Source organism: Castor canadensis, chromosome 11 (assembly GCF_047511655.1).
Source record: "Castor canadensis chromosome 11, mCasCan1.hap1v2, whole genome shotgun sequence".
Taxonomy (NCBI): Eukaryota; Metazoa; Chordata; class Mammalia; order Rodentia; family Castoridae; genus Castor; species Castor canadensis.
The window spans coordinates 129,344,679-129,366,824 of record NC_133396.1 but is presented as its reverse complement, the minus strand read 5'-3'; the positions used below and the strand labels follow the sequence as shown (position 1 = coordinate 129,366,824).

Genomic DNA, 22,146 nt, shown 5'->3' with positions numbered 1-22,146 from the left:
ATGTTCAAAATGAACTCATTCTTAAGATTAATGAGCTTTAAACACACGTACAGATTTCAAATAACTATTTTCCTATTCTGGGTGTTTCTTTCATCCAGAAAAATGGAGACAATGAAATTTTTCGTATCTCCCTCCCACTTATCCAAGTAAAAAACAATTCTCCGATTTATCAATTACTTCAAAAACCAAAATCATTAATTCATGTTCATCTTTGCAAATGATTATCAAAGAGCCACCAAAGAACCACAGACTAATTTAGAAGCATAATTACTGCAACATGAGGCTTCTTCACTCTAAATCACTCCCTATATACTACCTGAGTCCTAAAACTAGACACCTATCAGCTAGACAGATAGCCAAGAATGAGGTGAGAAAATATTCTTCCTTTCACAGGGGAAAACTTCTGGGCAGAAAAACATTCTTAAAGCACTCAAATGATCATCTCAGTCTTTTAATCCTCATGTCACTTTCATTTCATCTTCCTTGTTTAACACTACTTCATCCTCTCTCCTAGCATACATGTGCCACTGACTACATACTCCTCTTCAAAAAGGTCTGAGCAAGCGGTTTTCACTGTCTTCCAGTCTCCAGTCAGCACTGCCTAACTTTGTGAGAGGAACAGGCAATCCAACCAGAGCTCAGGGCTGGTGGAGTGGCTCAAGTGGTAAAGGGCCTGTCTCACAAGCATGAGGCCCTGAGTTCAAACCCTAGTACCACCCAAAAAAAAAAAAAAAAAACCCAACCAGAAGCACAAGAACACCAGTCAATTCTTCCCAATGCTCTGACCAGCAAAGCCTATGAAGAGTCCTTTGCCTCTCCCAGTGCAAGAGCTGGGCAGCGCAAAGCATCCTTTGTGAGATGAGCAAGAGCACATGCGTGAGAGGAAGCTGGTGCTGGACGGCCACCGCCATGCTGGCTCAACAGCTCCGCCACTCAACCTGCTGAGGGTCTCACCTCTGCTCTCATGCGCTTGGCTCGTCGGGCGGGCGGGCATGTCTCTGAGGGCTGCACGGACTGCCTCTGGGGAATATCATGGGGTTTGTACTCCTTGTCCTTGGTGTCCGTTGTCAGACTGGGCTTCTGCAGACACTGGAAATAAAACAAAATGCAGAGATGAATGTTCCTTCCCTTAAGAAATTAATCTGAAGAGGGTTCTGTTGATTTTTACAAGGTAAATTTTATAATTATTTGTGTAGCTAACACAACAGGTCTACTTTTTAAAAGTCTAAACAAACACAAAAATAAGACTGCAAATACCACGCATATGCACACATGCACAGCAGGTACAATTTTTACACCTGGAAAATTTTATAACAGGTAAACCATGTTGCTTCAGTTTATTTCACTGCTGAGCTTGTCAAGAGTTGAAGAAGGCATAACAGGCCACAGCTGGTAGAACACGCTTGTAATCTTAGCACTCCAGAGGTGCAGGCAGAAATGAGAATTCAGAACTGCCTGGGATACACTATCTCAAAACAAAACAAAACAAAAAACACTCATACAGGTTAGGCCTGGTGGCTTACACCTATAATCCCAGCTGCTAGGGAGGCAGAAATTGAGAGGATGAGGTTCAAGGCCAGCCAGGGCAAAAAAGTCAGTGAAAACCCAATCTCAACAAACAAGATGGGTGTGCTGGTGCATATCTATAATTCCAGCTAAGTGGGAGGCAAAGGTAGGAGCATCATGGTTAGGGGCCAGCCCAAGGCAAAAAACACAAGTTCCTGTCTGAACAATAACCTAAAGCAAAAAGGGCTGGAGGGGTGATTCAAATGATAGAGCACTTGCCTAGCACGTGCAAGGCCCTGAGTTCCAACCCCAGTACTGCCAAAACACAAACAAAATACAGACAGGCACACACACACACACACAAGCATGTGCATGCCATGGCAGGCTCAAGGCATTCTTACTGACTCATTTGATAATACCTGCACTTGTGACTGTGAATTGACCCAAACTATTAAAAAGTTCCCTTGTAAGTCTCAATAGTTCCCCAAATTAAGACTATATTCTTTCCTTCTAAAGCCAGGAGTGGAGGTGCACATCTGTAATTCCAGCACTTGGAAGCTGAGGCAGGAGGACAAGTTCAAGGCCAGCCTGAGCTACCTGGTGAGATCCTATCTCAAAAACAGAGAAAAAGTATTTGGAATAAAAGTGAAAATTCAGCCAGAAATGGTGGAGCATTCAGGAGGCAGAGGCAGGAAGATTCTGAGCTTAAGACCATCCTGGGCCACATATCAAGACCTGTCTCAAAAGAGCCAAGATCTAGCAATGAAACTCAGTGGTAGAGCTCTTGCTAGCTGGCTTTGGCCCCTAGCACAACAAAAAATAAAAATAAAAAATGACATAGGAGGCCAGGTACAGTGACTCAACGCCTGTACTCCCAGCTACTTAGGACATGGGGACTGGGAAGATTGAGTTTTGAGGCCAATCTGGACAAAAAGGTAGTGCGACCCTATTGCAACCAATAAGCTTGGTGCATGCCTGTCATTCCAGTCATGTGGGTGGGAGGCATAAATAGGAGAATCATGGTTTGAGACAAAAATGCAGGAGACTCTATCTGAAAAATAACCTAAAATAACCTAAAGCAAAAGGGCTCAACTGGCAGAGCACCCACCCAGCCAAACGCAAGGTCCTGAGTTCAAACTCCAGTTCAAATACCCCCCCCAAAGAAATAACACAAAAGTGGGAATCTAGTAGGGTTTTCTAGATTTTTCAGTCTTGTAGTTTTAGACACAAAGAGCAATGTCATCATCAAAATATGTCCTGATTGAGAAAACAGGTCATTTGACTACATGCTCTTTCTTACTAGGGTTTCTATGTACTTCAGTGTATCTGTACAAAATCTAACTTATAGACCAAATATTGGTATGTAGCTCTTAGTAATAATGGGCAGCATTAAACGCCAATACAACATAACATGTCAAAATACTACCATTGGAACTAATGTAAATTTGAAGTAAAACTTCTCTTTCATAAGAGGACTCAGAAACACCAGGGGAACATTTTTAAAAGTGGGTTCCCAAATGTAACTCATGGGGTGTTATACCATTTATAGTTGACATGAGGTGTAACGAAATAAACTCAACAGCACAGCAAAGCCTCAGGCTCGCCCAGCACAAGAGCTGAGATATCCAATGTGCAGAACTACCGGCACTACTAGAGGCAGGACAAAAGGAAGCAGAGAGAACAAACTGACAATATGTCTGTCTGTCTGTCTGTCTCTCTCTCTCTATATATATGTATATTTCTAAATACATGTAAATATATAAAATATATTTGTATTTATGTACTTTATATTTCTACAATATAGATTATAACAAGTAATGAATCTATCACTAGTACAAAAATATATAAATATTAAATACTCTGCTCATTCTTATTAAACCTATACATTGATTTGAGTTTAAAGCAAGCATGTAGACAGGAATAAAACCTGTCAACTAAATTAACCCTTTTTATTTATTTTGTGAACTAGGGAAACACTGAGCTGGATCAAATAAATTTTATTAAGCAGATAGTCAGAAATTCAGACACCATGTACTGGACCCTGAGTTCCCTCTAGTTGTAAGGGTCCACCATCTACAGTTGGCTGTAGAAACCAAAAATAAAGTGAGCAGAGCAACACTTTATGAAGAAAGATCTTTATTATTTGTTTCAAACCCTAATTCAAAACACACCAGATGTGCAGATTTCAGATCTAATGAATGCTATCACATGCAGGGTCTAATTTGGACCTTTACTTGACAAACTGGGATTTAGAAATTATTAATATTGCCACACCATAATCACATCACCCCACAGAGACAGAGCCATGCCTTAGACATTTAGAAAACATGGTGATGCAAGATGGAGGCCTGTGCTCCACTGTGCCACTATATCATTGCTCAACTTTTCAAGTTTTCCAAAGCTTAACTCTTGTTCACCCTTTTGTAAAAATTCCCACATTGTGTGCCATCATTCTTTAAAGAAAAAAAAAACTGTGTTTTCTAATTCTCCTTTTCCTCTAAAAATTAATTTCAAAAATCAGAAATGGCATAGAGGCTGATGATGTAGCTCAGTGGCAGAGCATGTCTTCAGGTGTGTAGTCAGGCATGCTACCTACCCACTGGGCTACTGGCCCACATGGAGTATGTCTTAGCATGTACAGGACTCAGGATGATTTGATCCCCATCAACACCAAAAAAATCAAGGGGCGGGGGGAACAACAAACTTTCAACAACAGGAAAAATCAAGTCAAAGTCTGGCTATAAAAATGGAATCCCACAGTCATAAGAAACCATGTCTTCAAAAACATTCAATGAGGCCTGGGGATGTGGCTCAAGTGGTAGAGTGCCTGCCTGGCAAGTGCAAGGTCCTGAGTTCAAACCCCAGTAGCACCAAAAAAAAAAAAAAAAAAAAAAAAAAATTCAATGACATAGCAAATGCTGTTAAATCGAATTAAAAAAAAAAAAGTAACAAGACCCAACACTACATGATGAGTATATGATGTATACATTTGTGCACACATGCATAAAAAACAGCTTTGAGAAATGGCAGGTGAGAGGATTAGGAGTGATTTTATTTTTATGATGCTTTCCTATTTTTAAACTTTCTCAAGTAAATATACATCAGTATCTAGAATATACTTGACACATAATTAGTCCCTCAACAAATATTTACCTGTTGTAGGTACAATGTTTGTAAAGGGTGTCTTTAAACACCTGTTCTTTTCAGATTCATAGTTGTATAAATGCTCAAACTAGCTTTTATGGTAGGCAGGTGCTCTACCATTTGAGCTGCTCTATAGTCTTTTTTGCTTTATTTTTCAGGTAGGGGCTGGAAATTTTTCCCTGGGCCCATCTTGGACTATAATCCTCCTACCTAGCTGAGATTAGAGGCATGTGCCACAGTGACAGGTTTGTTTTGCCAGTGCTGGCCTGAAACCATGATCCTCCTATGTAGCTAGGTTTACAAGGGTCAAGTGCTTTTTAACTATGAAACTACACTGGCTCTCTAAGTATACAGATGACATGCTTCTAAAATGTTGCAACTCATAAAGCTTAAGGCTTATTCACTGTAACGTTCACACTTAGATAGTTGGAGAAGAGAAAGTTAACCTCTGTGGGCTATATCTAGGTCTGACAGAGGCAAAGGCCTGATGGTGGCAAGTGCTTCTAAGCCCAGCCCTTGGGAGGCGGGAGGGGGGAGGGGAGTAACAAAGATAGATTCCACATTGAATGTTCCAAACAATTTCACCCATTGGTTCACTAACATTAAAAAAAAAAAAAAGAAAGAAAACCAAGCTTTCTGAATACAAGATTGGTTATGTTCCTCTAGGCCAAAAAGTTCACCTAAGGCAGGTACCAGTGGCCCACGCCTGTAATCCTAGCTACCCAAGAAGCAGAGACAGAGATCAGGAGGATTGTGGTTCAAAGCCAGCCTGGGCAAGTAGTTCTCAAAACCTTATCTCAAAAAAACCTGTCATTAAAAAAAGGGCTGGCGGAGTGGCTCAAGGTGCAGGCCCTGAGTTCAAACCCCAGTATCACAAAAAAAAAAAAAAAAGGAAAAAAAGTTCACCTAGAACCAAGAAAGGAGAAAGAATATAACAAACAAACAAAATGTGTGTGGATGGAAATATCACAATGAAACCCCTTTGTACAATTAATATACACTAATATAAAAAAAGAGGAAAACCTCAAAACGCTATGTGAATCTGTAGCATTGAAACCTTGTAGATGGTATGGGTCTACAGCATGAGGACAGGGCTTTGATCCCAAGATATTGCTATCATCTACCTCTCTCAGCACAGAAACCCGCAAAGTTACAGGGCTTACTATTCTACTCTGTAACCCACAGAATGGAAATGAAACTGACACTCCTTTCTTAGCTGGGCCTTGAAGTAATGGGCAGTTTTCATAATTTCATTTTACTTCAATTAGAAACAGAAGTTTTTACCCAAATAATGTCTTTTTTATGTGGAAACAAACATGACTAGACAGGAGCTACTGAAAGAAGACTCCATTAGCTATGCAGCACTATGAAGCCCTCTCTCCTTTACAAATGTGAGCATTCTATCTGACACTTCTTGGAATCTCAGCTAGCAGAAGAGAACAGGCAAGTTATTTCACAGGTTATACTTTCTTGTGACCATTAAGGATACTTGAAATCGCGTTAAGAAGTATCAAGTAGGTAGTATTCAACTCCTTCTCACAAAGAAGCACCTGGGGTGAAGTAAATACAGATTTCAGCCTTTGACAGTAAAAGGAATTTTCCCCTCCAATCTTATTTATTTCAAAAACGAACTTCTAAGTATGGCTCTCAAAACAGAAAGCACTGGAGGAAATATCCACAAAATAACATCTTCTAAACAATGTCTTACAAATGTGATCGAAGTCTCTTCATTCCCCCTAAAAGACAATGTGCCAAGAATCTATGAAATAAAACAGGTTACGGCCAGCCCCAAAACTCACCCTCAAGCTGTCTCCAGACAGGAATAAGTTGTAGGGGTTGAGGATTCGTTCGTAATGCCCTCTGATATGTGAGCCCACAGCTTTGCCAGGGGCAAATCCCATCTTCGTGGCAATTTTGGTCCATTTTCTATCTTTGCAAACAACTGCAAATCCACCTTCTTCTGCAACTAACTGTAAAAATAGCAAAAGAAATTAGGAACACTTCCATGGACAACACTTCTAATTCCCTCATGCCTAGGTATGACTCCAAGAACATACTGTTCCCAGCTACGGTTAGTTTTTTTTTTTTTCTTTCTCTCTTTTGGTTGTTCTGGGGTTTGAAACTCGGGGTTTTGAGTTTGCCAGGCAGGCAACTCTACCCAGCTCCAAATCAAAAGAAAAAATACATATGCTATTAATTTTAAGCTAGAAAATCAAACCATCTTTTTGACAGCATGGTCCATAAACCCTTTGTCCCTCTTATCATTTCCTCAAAGAAGTCATTAGAAAAACTATATTAACAATTAAACCTCTATAAAGAAAGGGCCCAAGTACTTGGTCCTACTCTGTGACCCTTAAGATCTCCATAAACAAAGGTGTAGCAAAGCACACCATCATATTTGGTAGACAGAATGCAGACTTTAGAATTAGGTGGAACCTGGAATCGAATATGACTCAGTCTTTTCACCATGGTCAATTTACAAAAACCTCCTTGAGCCTCAGTTTCCTTCCTTTTCTGTATTAAAATAGAAAGGAATGGCTTACAGAATTATTGTGAAGTTTTAAAATGACAAAAACAGATAGTAGAAAAATTAATCTGTAAAATAAGGCTTCCAGACTGGACAGGCAGAGCCTGCTCCTCATTACTCAACTGAGTTGGAAATCTCATTTTACATAACTCAACAGTAAGTTTCTCTTTAAAGTAAAGAAGACCGCAAGTATGATGGCCATTCACCTTACCTTATTTAGCTGAAACAAGTCCAAGATCTTCCTCTCCACATGTGGGATTTTCAAAGTGCTTCCCTGTAACTCCCAGTACTTTGCAATCTGGTCCAGGAAATTCAGTTTTACACGTGTTTGAGCCTACATGACAAAGAAATGAATTTTTTCTTTGTGACAGGGTCTCACTGTGTTGCCCAGGTTATCCAGGTGCAAGCAGTCCTCCCATCTCAGTCTCTCAAGTAGCTGGGACCTGAGCAGTACGCCACTGCACCTGGCATTTACCCAGATTATTTTAAAATTCCTGCCTATTACCTGCTCATGTGGCATCTTCGTTCTTCAAATAGTCAAGTATAAAACTACTTTCTGAATTCAATAAGAATCAGCCAAAAATATATAAAATAAAGCTGGTTGAATACATTAACAAAACATTAAATCAGCCTCTACCACATACCAGGTAAGGAGTTAAAACACTCAGTAAGCCCTCCCATAACATAAGTAGTCACTCTGAATGGTGCTTCAGTTAAGAGGTACCAGAAGCACAATTTCATGTTACTGCTTAAGATTGATCACATGACAGGTAAGCTTCGATACGGTCTTTTTAAAATTAGATATTTTAAAAGTCCATTTTCTGCAATTTTCTCACTTCCTCAAATACAAACCAAAAAACAGATTTATAATGGTATTTCCACATGAATTTTAATAAGCCCTGATATGGTAATTTAAAGTAAAAGAAAACCAGGGGAACATTCTTAAATGCTATTGCTTTAACAAATTATTACTGTCCTCTACAGGTCATTTTTCTTCCCCTTCCTTACAAAATGTAAGTCAGGCAGTTTGGGAAATTTTTATCTTGCACACCAGAGAAAAATTGAGATCAATGTTCAGATATTCCCAACTATACTCTAAGATCTCAAGTTAGCACATATCTACTATTTTCAAGGTAAACTTGAAATTTAAAAATGTATTGAAATCCTTAAAAATATATATATTAAATACCCACCATCAATGACTACAGAATTCCATTGGGTATGTAGTCTATTTAAGTTAAAAAAAATGTTTGATACAATGTAAAGGATAAAATATGATTTGCAAAACACTAAGGTAAACAACTTGTCTCTATGTTATCAACACCCCAAGTCTTATCAACCCTGCATTTTAAGCCCTCTGTTGCATAGGAACTGAAGAAACATCCATTCTCTGGAGAATCCCCTGTATGCCTCCTTCTTCCTTGGAAAACTAAAGTGTGTTATTAAAATCTAATTTATGCACTTGGAAGAAAATTAGGACTGCAGAATCTTTTCTATTGTATGGTTCTCAAAGAAGATTTTTTTCAAAACCTAAGTTCTGGTGATTATCATCTAGATGTAGAATGGTTTATATACATTAATTAATAGGTAAAAAATAATAACTGACAAAATTAGTGTTTTCACTGAAATTTTTTATCAGTTATCAGCCGTTCCATATCACTAAGCCATCAGATTGGTGACAAAGTTTCTTCAAAGAAGACCCCCTGGAACACAGGCAGCCACAACACCAGCGAGGACATTACCTCCAATTCATTCAGCCTCTGGATACGTGGGGTGAAATGAAGTTTATCAACATCACATGCGAATGGTGGCTGCCAGTCCTGGAAGAGAGCAGAGCTCTTATTAGAAGATTTATAGTTATCTGACACTCAGTTATTTTAAAATTAAAGCCAAGTACATATAAACCGTAACCAGTCAAAAATATTTAACACAAACAGGTAGTTTTTCAACTTGTTTTCCACCAGAACAGCAGAATATGTATGAATCCCCTTTTCCAAATGAATGATCCGTCCTGCACATACCCCTCCCGGCACCTGGCCTGACAATGTCACCAAGTCTGATCTTCCACTGAAAAGTTACCGATTTAGGCAAAGAGACTTTGACTTCTCTATTATCACAGAAGTATCTCTCCATAAAATAGCTATCCTAATGTCGAATTACCTATAAAATATTTTTAATATACTTAACCTTCTAGTCATAGCTTTCATTCTCAAGTTGAGGAGAAGTTCTTCAGTAGAGGTAGGAGAGCTGATGGCCAAAGTCTTTTTTCTTTTGTGTGGTTGTAGGTTTGAACTCAAGGCAAGCATTCTACCACTGAGCCATACTCCCAGTCCCAAAACCAATTTTAAAATTATTCTGTTCTTTAGAGAATCCCACTATCATGGAAGAACTGCTTTCATGAAAAAATAGTCAAATAAGAAGAAAAATGTATGAATTTTTACCTAAATGTGGGGGAAATTATATGTAACTGTATGGAAACAGCTTAAATGTCCACAATAAGGACATAGTTGAAAACACAAAAATAATGATGTTTTCATGAGTTTCAGCTGGGATAATGAAAAGATTTGGAGATGGATAGTGATCATGGTTGTATAACAATATGAAGGTATTCAGTGCTGCTTAAAACTGTACAAAATGGCAAATTTTACACTGCATAGATCTTAGCATTTAATGCAATGAAAACAGCAAACAGAATTATGCTGAAGTACAGAGTTCTACTTGTTGGCATAAGATTCAGTTGATTTCGCTTCCTTACCCATTTTAAGTACAATCTGATATATGTTAAATAATTTATTAAATAATATAGAATCTCAGATTATGAGAATGTTAACATAACCCAATTTCACTAAGAAAATTATTCTGAAAAAAATAATTAAGCTAGATGTTAACAAAATATATGCATGAAATTAGGAAGATAGGATTATAAATGTGCTACATTTCTAAAGAGCTCCTCTCAATCAATCAGGAAAGGCCACAAGTGAGCCTGAACAGTAGAGCATGTGCTTAGGATGCTCAGAGCCCTGGGGTTGAGGGAGGACTCAGGCAGGAAGAAAGATGAGTGGGGCATGGCTCAGGTAGTAGAGCGCCTGCCCAGCAACTGCAAGGCTCGGAGTTCAAGCTCCAGTATCACAAAAAAATGACAAAAATCACAACTTAGAGCAGGGTGTGGTGGCACACTCCTGAGGGAGGTAGACCTCGAGTTGGAAACAGGAAGAAATGAAGGAAGAAAACTAATAAGCTTATAGAAAAAGCGGCAAATTGTAACAGTTAGCCAGGGAAAATGGGCAATCAAAAAGATGGGAATTCATGAAATAGAAACTCAGTGTCTTCAATTTATCTTAGCAAAGATTCAAACTATACACACCACCAATACTGGGAATATGTGAAGAGCTAAGAGTTTTAGAGGGCAGTACGGAAGCCCACGGCCACTAACCCAGCAGTTCCGTGTAAATTTATACTACACTACAAGTATTTATTACCGTCACAACCCAGAGCTATATATAGGCAGAAGGAAATTCACTGCAGAATCAGTTCAACTTAAAGCCTACTAACCATCAGTGGGAAATAAATTGTAAGTACATTTATAAATAATAGTACCATAAAGTTGCATGTCCTATGTATGAAAATGTATCCAAGAGTCAATGAGTATAAAAACAAAATAAAGCTGGGCGCCATGGCTCATGCTGTAATCCTAGCTACTTGGGAGGCTGAGATCAGAAAGATGCAGTAGAAGCTAGCTCCGGGCAAATGCCCCAGGCAAATAGTTTGTGAGATCCTATTTCAAATAACCCATCACAAAAAACGGCTGGCAGGGTGGCTCAAGCAGTAACAGTACCTGTCTAGCAAGTGTGAGGCCCTAAGTTCAAACCCCAGTGCCACCAAAAACAAAAAACAGTGAAATTCTATTAATGACTTCATATATCAATTTTAAGCACTATCAAAATACAGAAGAGGAAAGAGGCATTTATTTATTTATTTCAGGGTTTTTTTTTTTTTTTTCCTTTTTCTTTTTTTTAAAGATAGGGTCTTCTCTATGTAGCCCAGGCTGGCTTTGATCTAGTGATCCTCCAGCTTCAGCATTTTGAGTACTGGGATTACAAGTATGCTGTGCCTCATAAAAAGACTTTTTACATTTTTCAGTCTATACTATTAGAATTTATCACTGTACACTTCTCCTGCAATCCCAGTTACTAGAGAAGTTGAGGTAGGAGGATTACGAGTTTCAGGCCAGCCTGAGCAACTTAGCAAGACTGTCTCAAAATAAAAAATATTGAAAGGAGTGGGAATGTAGCTTAGTGGTAGAACAGAACTGAGCCTTGAACAGCGAGACTCTGTCTTAAAAAAAAAAAAAAAAACACCTCACGAGTAGGTCAAAAAAGATGAAAGCCTAATTGTTCTGAACACCATGTAGGTACAGAAATCACATTGCTTCTTCATAAGCTAGGGGTAGTTAACAGGAACTCGGTATTGTTCAGAGCTTGGCTTTTTCATACTTCATAAAAATTGCTGGTTTTTAGAAATGAACTGATCTGAGTCAAAGGTTAGATCATAAACATTGAAAAGAGTTGGGCCTGCTATCCCAGCTACTCAGAAGGCAGAGCGGATGGAGTGGAAGGTCAGCTCAGGAAAAGTTAGTAAGACACTATATGAAAAACAAACTAAAAGCCAAAGAACTGGGGGCATGGCTCAAGTGGTAGGTAGTCCTTGCCCAGCAAGCTCAAGGCCCTGGGTTCAAATTCCCAGAACCACAAAATGAAACATTTAAAGGTAATACGTTGTTCCCTGGTTGACCAGATTCTACAGGTGACCTTAGAAAGGCCAAGAAGCACTTTCCTGATTGATCAGCTAATGTGCCTTTTAATTCCAAAACACAATGATACAGAAATTTCATGTTCTCAAAAGCCTATAAAAATTTCAAAAAGTGAGTTTGTATCTTGCTTACATATATACATAATTTATGCTTATTTAGCTTGAACCTTCAAAAATAAATGAATCCTAAGACACATCAAAAGGAAAGCAATAGAAATCTGTCACTTTAAGAAGCTTACACTATAGGTATTATATTTGAAAATTAAAGAAATAGCTTCAGATCATTTTTCATGAATACAGATTATTGAAAAGTTTGTTTCCTCTTCTGGTTACAAAGAATGAGCAAAAAAGAGATAAATGTGTTGGTAGAATGGCTCAAGTGGTACAGCGCCTGCCTAGCAAGCATAAGGCCGAGTTCAAACCTCAGTACCGCCAAAAAGAAAAATTAGGAAAAAAAAGAGATAAATGCCATTCTGTTTGGAGACTTTCATTGTTGGCTGCAAAACTACTCCCAATAAAAGAATTATATACCATTTGGATGCTCACTATTATAGGAACTAAAACCTCCTGTGCAAAGTCTGGCTTCCTTGTGTTGTGAATTTTGAGTAAGAGGGTGGGAAAGCCATTAAGAAGACAAACCATAATAAAAAGGTTCCAAAAATTAAAAACTTTTAAATAAAAAAAATAATCCTCTGAGTAGCTGAATGAACAAAATTTCCACTTAGAAGCACTGTGGACTGGGTGTGGCGGGGCACGTCTGTAATCCCAGCTACACAGGAGGCATAGGCAGTAGTCTAAGAGCAGCCTAAGCAACAATCACAAGACCCGACATGAAAAATAAGCTATGGCAAACTAGGCTAAAGTATGGCTCAAGCAGTAGAGGGTTTGCCTAGAATGTCCTAAATTCAAACCCCAATACCACACACACAAAAAAGGAAACAGAAACATTGTGAAAACATTTTGATTTGACACCTAAGTATCTAAAACAAATACCATGTAATCTAACCAAAAGTAAAACTTATGGCCCCTATCAATAACATGAATCATAAATTATTTTTCTCCCAGGAAAACTGCATTTCCATTCCAACTAAAAGTAGTAAGAATTAACAGATTATAAGCAGTTCTATACAAATTCTGTTATTTAATTCCTCTGCTTTGAAACTTAAAATGGTTTTATTTTAACCCTTTCAAAATAAAAGATATAAGAATTACATTATTTAAAAGCTTGCTGAGTATGACTGCCCATGTGTGTAATTCTAGCACTTAGAAGGTGAAGGAAGAGGATCTCAAGTTCAAGGTCAGCCTGGGCTACATAACAAGACCCTGTCTCAACAACAACAAAAAAACAACCTGGCACTGTAGCTCACATTTCTAAACCTGTCTACTCAGGAGACAGAGGGCAAGAGGATCACAGTTTGAAGCCAGCTTGGGCAAGAAGTTTACAAGACCCCATCTTAACCAATAGCTGAACATTCCAGCAAAGAGGCCTGGGTTTATGGCTCAAGTGGTAGAGCACCAGCTTGATAAGCAAGAGAACCAGAGTTCAAACCCCAATACCACAATAAGAAAAAAAAAAAAAGCAGCTCGATTATTTTCAATAGCACTCAAAAATGTATTCCTAGGGAAGGCAATTAAAGAGGAAGTTGAGGCTTCAAAATCCTCAGAGGCCTGAGAAACATCAGATAAACATTTTCTTCAGGCTTGGCACTCACTTCGCAACAACTTCTGCATATTTAACTGAAATGTTTGCTTTTGTTTTTGTTTTTGGTACTGGGGTTTGAACTCAGGACCTTGCGCTTGCCAAGCAGGCACTCTACCACTTGAGCCACACCAAGCCCCTGGAATGTTTAAAAGACAAAATCAAGCAGCTCGAGCACAGCTGTCAAAGACTGGAAATCCCTGTGCAGATGCTGTTAGCGTCCACACATTGGAGATATTAGAGCAGTTCTTAATCCTTCTAATTACAGAGAAGCTGTCATATCATTTGGAGATCTGACAACTAGCAAATGAGAACACACTCTCCACAGAAGCTATACAAGTTAGTTCTGACCCCCCCACAGACAAACCAATTAAAAATCAGTGTCAAAAGCACATTCTTGTTAGTTTACAAAGAATTAACATTAACTAAGAACCAAAGCATTTTCTAACTTCATGCATTCTATGAAACCAGTCATCAGAGTAAATGCACTCAGGATTTCCACCCAGCGCCAGCAGAGGTAACAACAGCTTTCTAAATCCACGTTCTTACAGTTTATAGGTTATCAAAATTAACACGAAACCTCAATGCAAAATTTTAAGAATCCCAACAAAGGAATATGTCTTCGTGAGCACATGAAGCCAAGTTGGCAAATCTTTCAGTTGGGGATGACGAGACTTATCCCCTTAGTAAGGATTTGAGAGACATATACATGAAACCCAATTTAAAAGACCACTTTCTCATCCCTTCAATGGCTTCAGGTCAGGACTATGTCCTTAGAGTGCACGCACAAATGCAAATGCAAAAGGTATAACCTGGGACATCAGAAGGCCTATACACCCTTCTCACAGAGGACAGCAGTTACTGCTTATGAACCCGACAGAGGCCAACTGATTCCCTTCTGGAAGAGCTGCATTCAGTGTCTTCCAAACAGAAATAAAAGGAATCAGATACAATGATGCTTACTCTTCCCTTGCATCTTCCTTCCTCAGGGTAGGATGAGCACCAACCAGCTTTAATTAGCCACCCACTTGTTCTAAGGCTATTTAAGATCGCCCACCTTCAGTGAGCCCTTTAGAATAAAGTACTTAAATCTGGAAGGTTTTTTTTTTTACTTAAATTGTATGTAGAATTAAGTGTAGATTTTTCTGGGATGGGCCACAGCTTTCACCACGGTCACCAGGGGGTCTGTAACCTTAAACATAAACCCTGAATGTCTGGGCATCATAAAAACCTATCTCCTCTTTAACTTTGTGTCATTGCCCTAACTCCTCTCTGATTCGACCTCTTCTCCCTGCATGTACCTAAGGCATGATATTGGGCAAGACGCTTCTTCCTAAGAATGCCACTCAGAGGCTATGTAGTGTAGGACAGGAAGAGATGCATTCAAAGTTAGAAAGCCAGAGTTTGAGTTTTGGTTCTTTACCACCATTTTAAATGGTCTCATTTCTCCATCTGAAAACTGTGAAAATTTCCTTTTAGGATTACAGTGAGAATCAAGACTACAAATATAAAGGTTTTTACTGAAATAGGAAAGTAAATGTATCATTATATCAAGTTTTTTCGGGGGGGGATGTATTTTGTTGCTTTTGGCTGTACTGGGGTTTGAACTCAGGGCATTGAGTTTGCTAAGCAGGCACTCTACCACTTGAGCCATGCCTGCAGTCCTTTTTTGCTTTAGTTGATTTTTCAAGTAAGGTCTTGTGTTTCTGCTCAGATCTTGATCTTCCTTCCTGGTATCAGAAATATGTACCATCACACTTGGCTTTTTTTTTTTTTTTAAATGTTGTCTTTTTATTATTTTTTTCCCATTTTTTTTATTGTTGTGTTGGGTGGGGGTACATTGTGGCAGTTAATGAAAGTTCTTACAATATATCAAGTGTATCGTACTTGAATTCACCCCCATTCACCCCCTCCACCATTCTCCTTTACCCCACCCCAATTCCTGGAGTAGTTTCACCAGGTATCATCTTCGTGTGTACGTACATATGTACAACACCCCTCCCCCGGCAGGGCCTGGCTCTCTTGTTGAGAGGGGTCTTCTTAATGTTTTGTCCCAGCTGGTCAATTCTCTGCATCTCCACTTCCCAAGTAGCCGGGACTACCGGAGTGAGCCACCACACCCCCTGTACTTTTCTTCTTGTTGATGCTTGTTTGTTGTTTTTGTTCTTTTGGCAGTGGAGAGGATTGATCTCAGGACCTTGAGCTTGCTAGGCAAGCCCTCTATCATTTGAGCCATGCCACCAGTCCTTTTGCTTTTAGTTTGCTTTTCAGATAGGGTCTTATGCTTTTGCTTGAACCTCAAGCCTCCTGAGTAGTTGAGATTGCAGGTGTGCATTTACCACACCCAGCCATCATTACATTAAGTTTCAACCACTGAAATTTAATTTTCCTTTGCCAAAAAAAAAAAGTTATTGCAACCTTGATATTCAAAAAGCATTAACTCTCTAAACTTTACTTTTAAGGGCCTACATTTCTGGTCAAACTCAGTTGGCATCTAACTGTCACCAAGGACTTTTCATCATAGCAATTTTAACACAAGTTAAAGGGCTCCTCTGCATTGCCTCCCTGTTATTTCTCCAATGCTCTTCTTCAAAGCCCAATAATGGCATTTACTTTTAGCTTTGCACTGCTACAGAGGATACATAGGTTCTCTAGTCATATTGTCTGGGTTCAAATTCAGCCTCCACTGTGTGGCTTTGGACTAGACTGACCTCCTATATGTTAAAAAAAAAAAAGGAGGGGGTAACTGTGAAACTTAAGTAAAATAATATAGGAAAAGCCCTTAAAACAGGTACCTGACATTTATTTTACTTAAGTGGTCTAAAAATGAGCTAGAGACATAGTTTAGTGGTAGAGGGCTTGCCTTAGGATGCATTCAGGCCCTGGGTTTAATCCCCAGCACTGGAGGGGGGAGAGGGGAATAAATGTTGCAGGAGGCTTAATGCAACCTTGCCTTTTAAAGTAGAACACACCATCAGACTCCTGTGCTTTCAAAGCTTCTTCTAAGACCATTCAAGGTACTGGTGGACAACAATGGGTCTGCTGAGAGCAGAGCTACAGGAATGGCAATGCACTCACCTTCTACTCCACTAAAGATAACACTTTAGCCAGCAAGTCTATGTAGGCTTCCATGAAGGCAGTGTTTTACACTGTGCATGTCATTTCCTGCGTGTCCACTACACAAAACTTCCTGCATGCCTGTTCTCTTACTGGGGCAAAAGCTAAGCAACAGGTTTAAAATAATCTCTCCTAATACAAAAGTAATGCTTACTACTGAATTTAGGAAATATACTTTTTTAAATTAGCCACAATCTCAGAGAAAACCTTGCTACATTTTGGTACACATCCTTCTACTCTTATTTAAAAAAAAATGTTTCCTTTCACAATTTTTTTCTTTTTGTGGTACTGAGGCTTGAACTCAGGGACTCACACTTGCTAGGCAGGTGCTCTACCATTAGAGCCACTCCATCAGCTTCTCTTCATAAATGTAAACAAATAAAAAATTAGTCTTTTATTTATTATACTGTGAAATTTGGTATTTCACAAAATGGACACTAAAAGTTTTTACTTTTGGCCACTTACATTATTTCCTTTTCTTTCCAACATAATTCAGTATTACAAACAAACACCCATACTTACTAGATGGCTGTCTTAGTTTTAGCTTCATATTCAACGGTCACATTTTATATATCCCAATAACAGGGAGGTGGAAGAAAAAAGAGTATGAGTTTGAGGCCATTCCAGGCAAAATTAGATCCTATCTCAAAAGCAAAAATAAAAACAAAAAGGAGGGGAGGCTTTAGCTCAAAGGGTAGAATGCTTGGCAAAGGGTAGCATTAATGACATCTGGGGTGGCAGATCTGCTTAGACGGTGCTGTGTTGACTTTCACGATTCCTTGGTAGCTATGGCACCACCAGTGGGAATGAGGTAAGACTGATCTCCAGGGAGGTGACCCCAGCAATGGGCTAGGACTCAGACTGTTTGTCTGAAGGGCTGCTGGGCCATTTGAGACCTGTGAATTGCCTGTCTTTAAATTGCATTCTTGACATGTCATGTTAGTTATCACTTAGTTTAATCAATGTGTAATCCCTTACTGGGCTGAAACATTTGTTATGTAGCTTGTGCCAAGACCAAGTAAACTAAAAAACAAGCACTAGATATTTGATGCTGGAAGACCTGAGTCCCAGAATTCCCCAACCATCACCCAAAACAACCTTAAATTCTGCTTTTCCACTCTTCGCCTTCATTTTGTCCAAAGAATACATCTCACCTTTTTCCAAAGAAGAAACAAAACCAGCTGTACCTTAAACCAAGGATATTTTTCCTTGGGGGCTTTACAAAGTTTCCTATGAAACGTAACAAAAAAAAAAAAAAAAGTTCTACAAAAGTTGCAGTAAATCTTATTTGAATAATAGGGGAAAAATTATGTTTTATTCTAAGTCCACAGATGCCAGCTGAATATCTGTGTGAAAACGGTTTTCTGGAGGTATTTAAAATTCCATCTTCCTTCATAAAACAGCAACAATGGATAGTTTAATAACTGCTATTAAACAAGTAAAAATTCTAATTAGAAATGCTAATTTTGAGGACTGAAGGTATGGTTCAAGCAACAGAGCCTTCCTCACAAGCATGAAGCCATAGTTTGAAACTCCAGTACCACCCAAGAAGTGGAAGAGGAAAGAAGGAAGAAAGAAGAAGAAATGTTCATACTGTTACATAAGGTTTTCCTTAGTGACACAAAAACTCCCAGTTTTAATCTTTCAAAACCTTCCAAAATCAACAGAAAAGACTGTAAGAATAAGATGTTCCTTTAAAAAAAAAAAAAAAAAGAGCTGGGGGCCAGTGGCTCACACCTAGCTACTCAGGAGGCAGAGATCAGGCCGATCGCAGTTCAAAGCCAGCCCAAGCCAGCCTGGGCAAATAATTCCGAAAGACCCTAGCCCAAAAAAATACATCACAAAAAAAGGCTGGTGGAGTGGCTCAAGGTGTATGCCCTGATTTCAAACCCCAGTACTGGAAAAAATAATAATAAGACAAATTCCAATAAAGGAAAATCCTATAATTACCTGATTGTCTCCTCCAAACTGTCACTGTCATAAAAAACTAGGAAAATCGGTGAAAGTGCCACAGCACAGAGACAAGACAACTACATGCAATGTGGTATCCTGGATGGGATCCTGAACTCAAAAGAGACACTAGGGAAAAACCATGGGAAGAGAATAAATTATGGATATTGGCCTATCATATTAGTCCATTATTTATAAAAAATGTGTCACTAATGTAAGAAGTTAATAACAGGAGAAACCAGGTGATGACAGGCTATATGGGAACTCTCTGGACTGGTTCATCAATTTTTCTGTAAATCTAAAACTGTCCTAAAGATCATTTAAATCAGTTTTTGTTTTAACTTACCAAACTCTTCTGACTTCAACAGCTTACACACACAACAAAAAGGCAAAACATATGTGCTTAGTATGAATTTTCTTTTGTGTGTGGTACTGGGCTTTGAACTCAGGGCCTCAAACTACAAAAATAACAAAATGACCACAAAAGCCACCACCTTCAATATTTCAGCTGTTGGTTATATGGGGATACTGTCTGAAATAAGGTAAAACAATTATTTTATTTCACAGAAGCAAAAGATAGGTGAAGAATGGTTGAAGTTTTTATTGAATCCTCTATTGGCTTGGTCATAGCCAAAGGATGAGCAGAGGAAAACAGAGAGACAGAAAGAAACCACTTTCCATAGATCTAGATTTATTCCCACTTCCCTGTTAACAGCAGCAACAACTCAAATTTCAGGTTTTAAGACCCCCTTTAACTCTTAAAATTGTAGACCTCAAAGAGCATTAGTTTATGTGGGTTAAATCTACTTATTTTCATCACATTAGAAATTAAAAGACATTTTAAAATTACTTGACCTCTTTAATGTTTAATGAATTGTTTTATTTTACAAATATTCTGCACATCTCTTTAACATCTAAGCTTAACAGGAGTATGGTAGTTTTTCATTTCTTCTCAATCAGTTGCGGTATGTTCTTTGTGTTAAAAGTATATGAAGACACTCAGGAGGCTACGGTAGAAGAGGGTCTCAAGTTTGAGACCAGCTAGCTACATTGCTAAGCCCTGTCTCAAAAAGCAAACAAACAAACAAGGGCTGAGTGTTGCTCAAGTGGTAGCGTGCCTGCCAAGCAAAGGTAAGGCTCTGAGTTCAAATCCCAATACTGCCTTCTCAAAAACGTATATGCAAAAATCTGGCCTCAAACAGATATTTAGTTGAAAGGGATAAATTTCACGGGAACCTTTCAAGGGTGCTAGGCCAACACTATTATCTAGTCCTGCTGAATATCCTAACAGATCACTCCATCAAGTCTATTCCTCAAAGAACTATCCATTTAGATTTAAAAAGCAGCCATTTTGCCAGGCCAATGGCTCACACCTATAATCCTAGCCACTTGGGAAGTTGAGATTGGGAGGATCACAGTTTGAGGCCAGCCTAGATAAAATGTTTATAAGACCCCCTCGTCTCAAAATAACCAGAGCAAAAGCAAAAGAGCACCTACTTTGCAAGCATGAAGCCCTGAATTCAAGCCCCAGTCCCACCAAAAAAAAGTAGCCCCTTCTTTTTTTCATCCACTAACAACTTTTTTTTTTTGGTTAGGGAGGTGTTGAGACAGGGTCTCACTATGCAGCCAGGCAGGCCTCAACTTGGTGATCCTCCTACCTCAGCTTTCTGATTACAGGTATGTACCACCATGTCCAGAAAACTATCAGTTTTAAAGAAATTGTTTCTAAGAATATTTCAGTTTCTGAATGTTAAATATTTGAAAAGGCAAAGCACTGTTTTTATGGATTATTTATTAGCAAAGTTAAATAAAGTGGTAATAAAAGGCAAGCCATGGTGTTTTTTAAGCACTAGTCTCAAATTCCTTTTTCCTTTTTCCTTTTGGCAGTACCAGGTGTTGAACTCAGGGACTCCAGTGCCGACAGGCACTCTGTCACTGGAACCATACCCCAGCCAGTTCTGCTTTGGTTATTTCTGAGATAGGGTCTCACTTTATGCAGGGTCAGCTTTAAGTAGCTGGGCATGAGAGGCCCGCACAACAGCACGCAGCCATTGGCTGAGACAGGGTCTCGTGAACGTTTTGCACAGGCTGGCCTCAAACGTCAATCTCTGACTCCTGAGTAGTTAGGAGCACAGGCTGAGTCGCCATGCCTGCATTTTTCGCCATTTTAAAGAAAACTTGGCAATGAGGTTGAGCTCTAGCATGTACAAGGCCCTGGGTCCAATTCCCGGTATCACCAAAAAAAATTGTGTGTGTGTGTGGCAATAATGATCTATATTTGTAGTTCCTCTGAATGCCTTAAATCTATTGTTGTCAAAACCGGAAGGAAATATAAATGGCCCTCTCACAGATCTTGCTTCCCAGACCTCAAGGACTTACAGTTTCCTGCCAGGCTAATTTATAGAACTAGTAAAGTATCACGTTGTTTATAAACAATACAGTGAGGGAGGTAAATACACCACATGCAGACCATATTACTCTCCAAAAATTTCCCTAGCAGAATTCTACCAAAGCTACCTACTGAAGTGATTCATGTTTTGGCATAACCTCAAAGTCTTAGCAGGCCAGTTGTGGAAACACCCTTTTCAAGGATTCTAAGAAAGCTAACTAAATCCCTAGAACAAATCATCTTCTATCCAAATGGACTGGGACCATGATGTGGGCTAACCATGACAAGTTACACGAAAGCATTATTTTTTAGGTCACCAAAAGACCATGAGACATGAGTCATTGAATGGAACCAGAACCAGAAATTTCAGGTCCTTCTTCCCCAATGCAATTATAACCAGTGCACTTATTCCTTCAGCATGCCTAGGCCAAGTTATATTGTGATCAACCAGCTATAATGTCAGTAACTCTTCTCCCAAAGAAGTTATTTAATAAGTAGCTTTGATTCCCCTGTACCTAGAGTCCCAGTGAAAGAAAAACAATGTTTGGCAGAAAACCCAAGCTGTAATGGTTAAAAAAAAAAAAAAAAAAAGACTCCAAAAATTATTTGTTTTTAAGGGGTAAATGGTTTAGGAAACAGGTTGGACTCTGCCCCCTCAGCCTTCCCTAAGCAACACCCAAACCTACGTGGGCACCAGGGCAGGGAAAGTTAAACATCCCACACCCTATCATTAAGGCCTGATTAGACTGTAAACACATGCTCTGACTTTGGTCCTTTACAAACTCATCACTCCTGGAGATTCAAAGTCAGGATCAGGAAAGGGAGAGTAGGGAGACTAAAAATCAGTCTGAACCAGGTGTGGCAGTACATGCCTATAATCCCTGCACTCCCAAGGAGCAGAGTTTGAGGCCATGTGGGCTACATAGTGAGACCCTCTCTCAAAAAGAAAAATCAGCCTGAGCCCCATCAAAGATACTAAAACATTGCAAAAGTCTGTTTTCTGTC

The 22,146-nt window shown here is 39.1% G+C and overlaps 1 protein-coding gene across 1 annotated transcript in view; it reads right to left on the bottom strand.

Moving 5' to 3' along the window:
- Positions 1-22,146, bottom strand: part of Kdm5b (lysine demethylase 5B) — a 71,335-nt gene that overhangs the window by 35,831 nt on the left and 13,358 nt on the right. Inside the window, exons 2-5 of the mRNA XM_074048624.1 lie at positions 8,920-8,997; positions 7,389-7,511; positions 6,450-6,620; positions 955-1,089 (exon numbers count right to left, since the gene is read on the bottom strand). Coding sequence (XP_073904725.1) covers positions 955-1,089; positions 6,450-6,620; positions 7,389-7,511; positions 8,920-8,997 — 507 coding nt within the window. The remainder of the gene's footprint in view (positions 1-954; positions 1,090-6,449; positions 6,621-7,388; positions 7,512-8,919; positions 8,998-22,146) is intronic.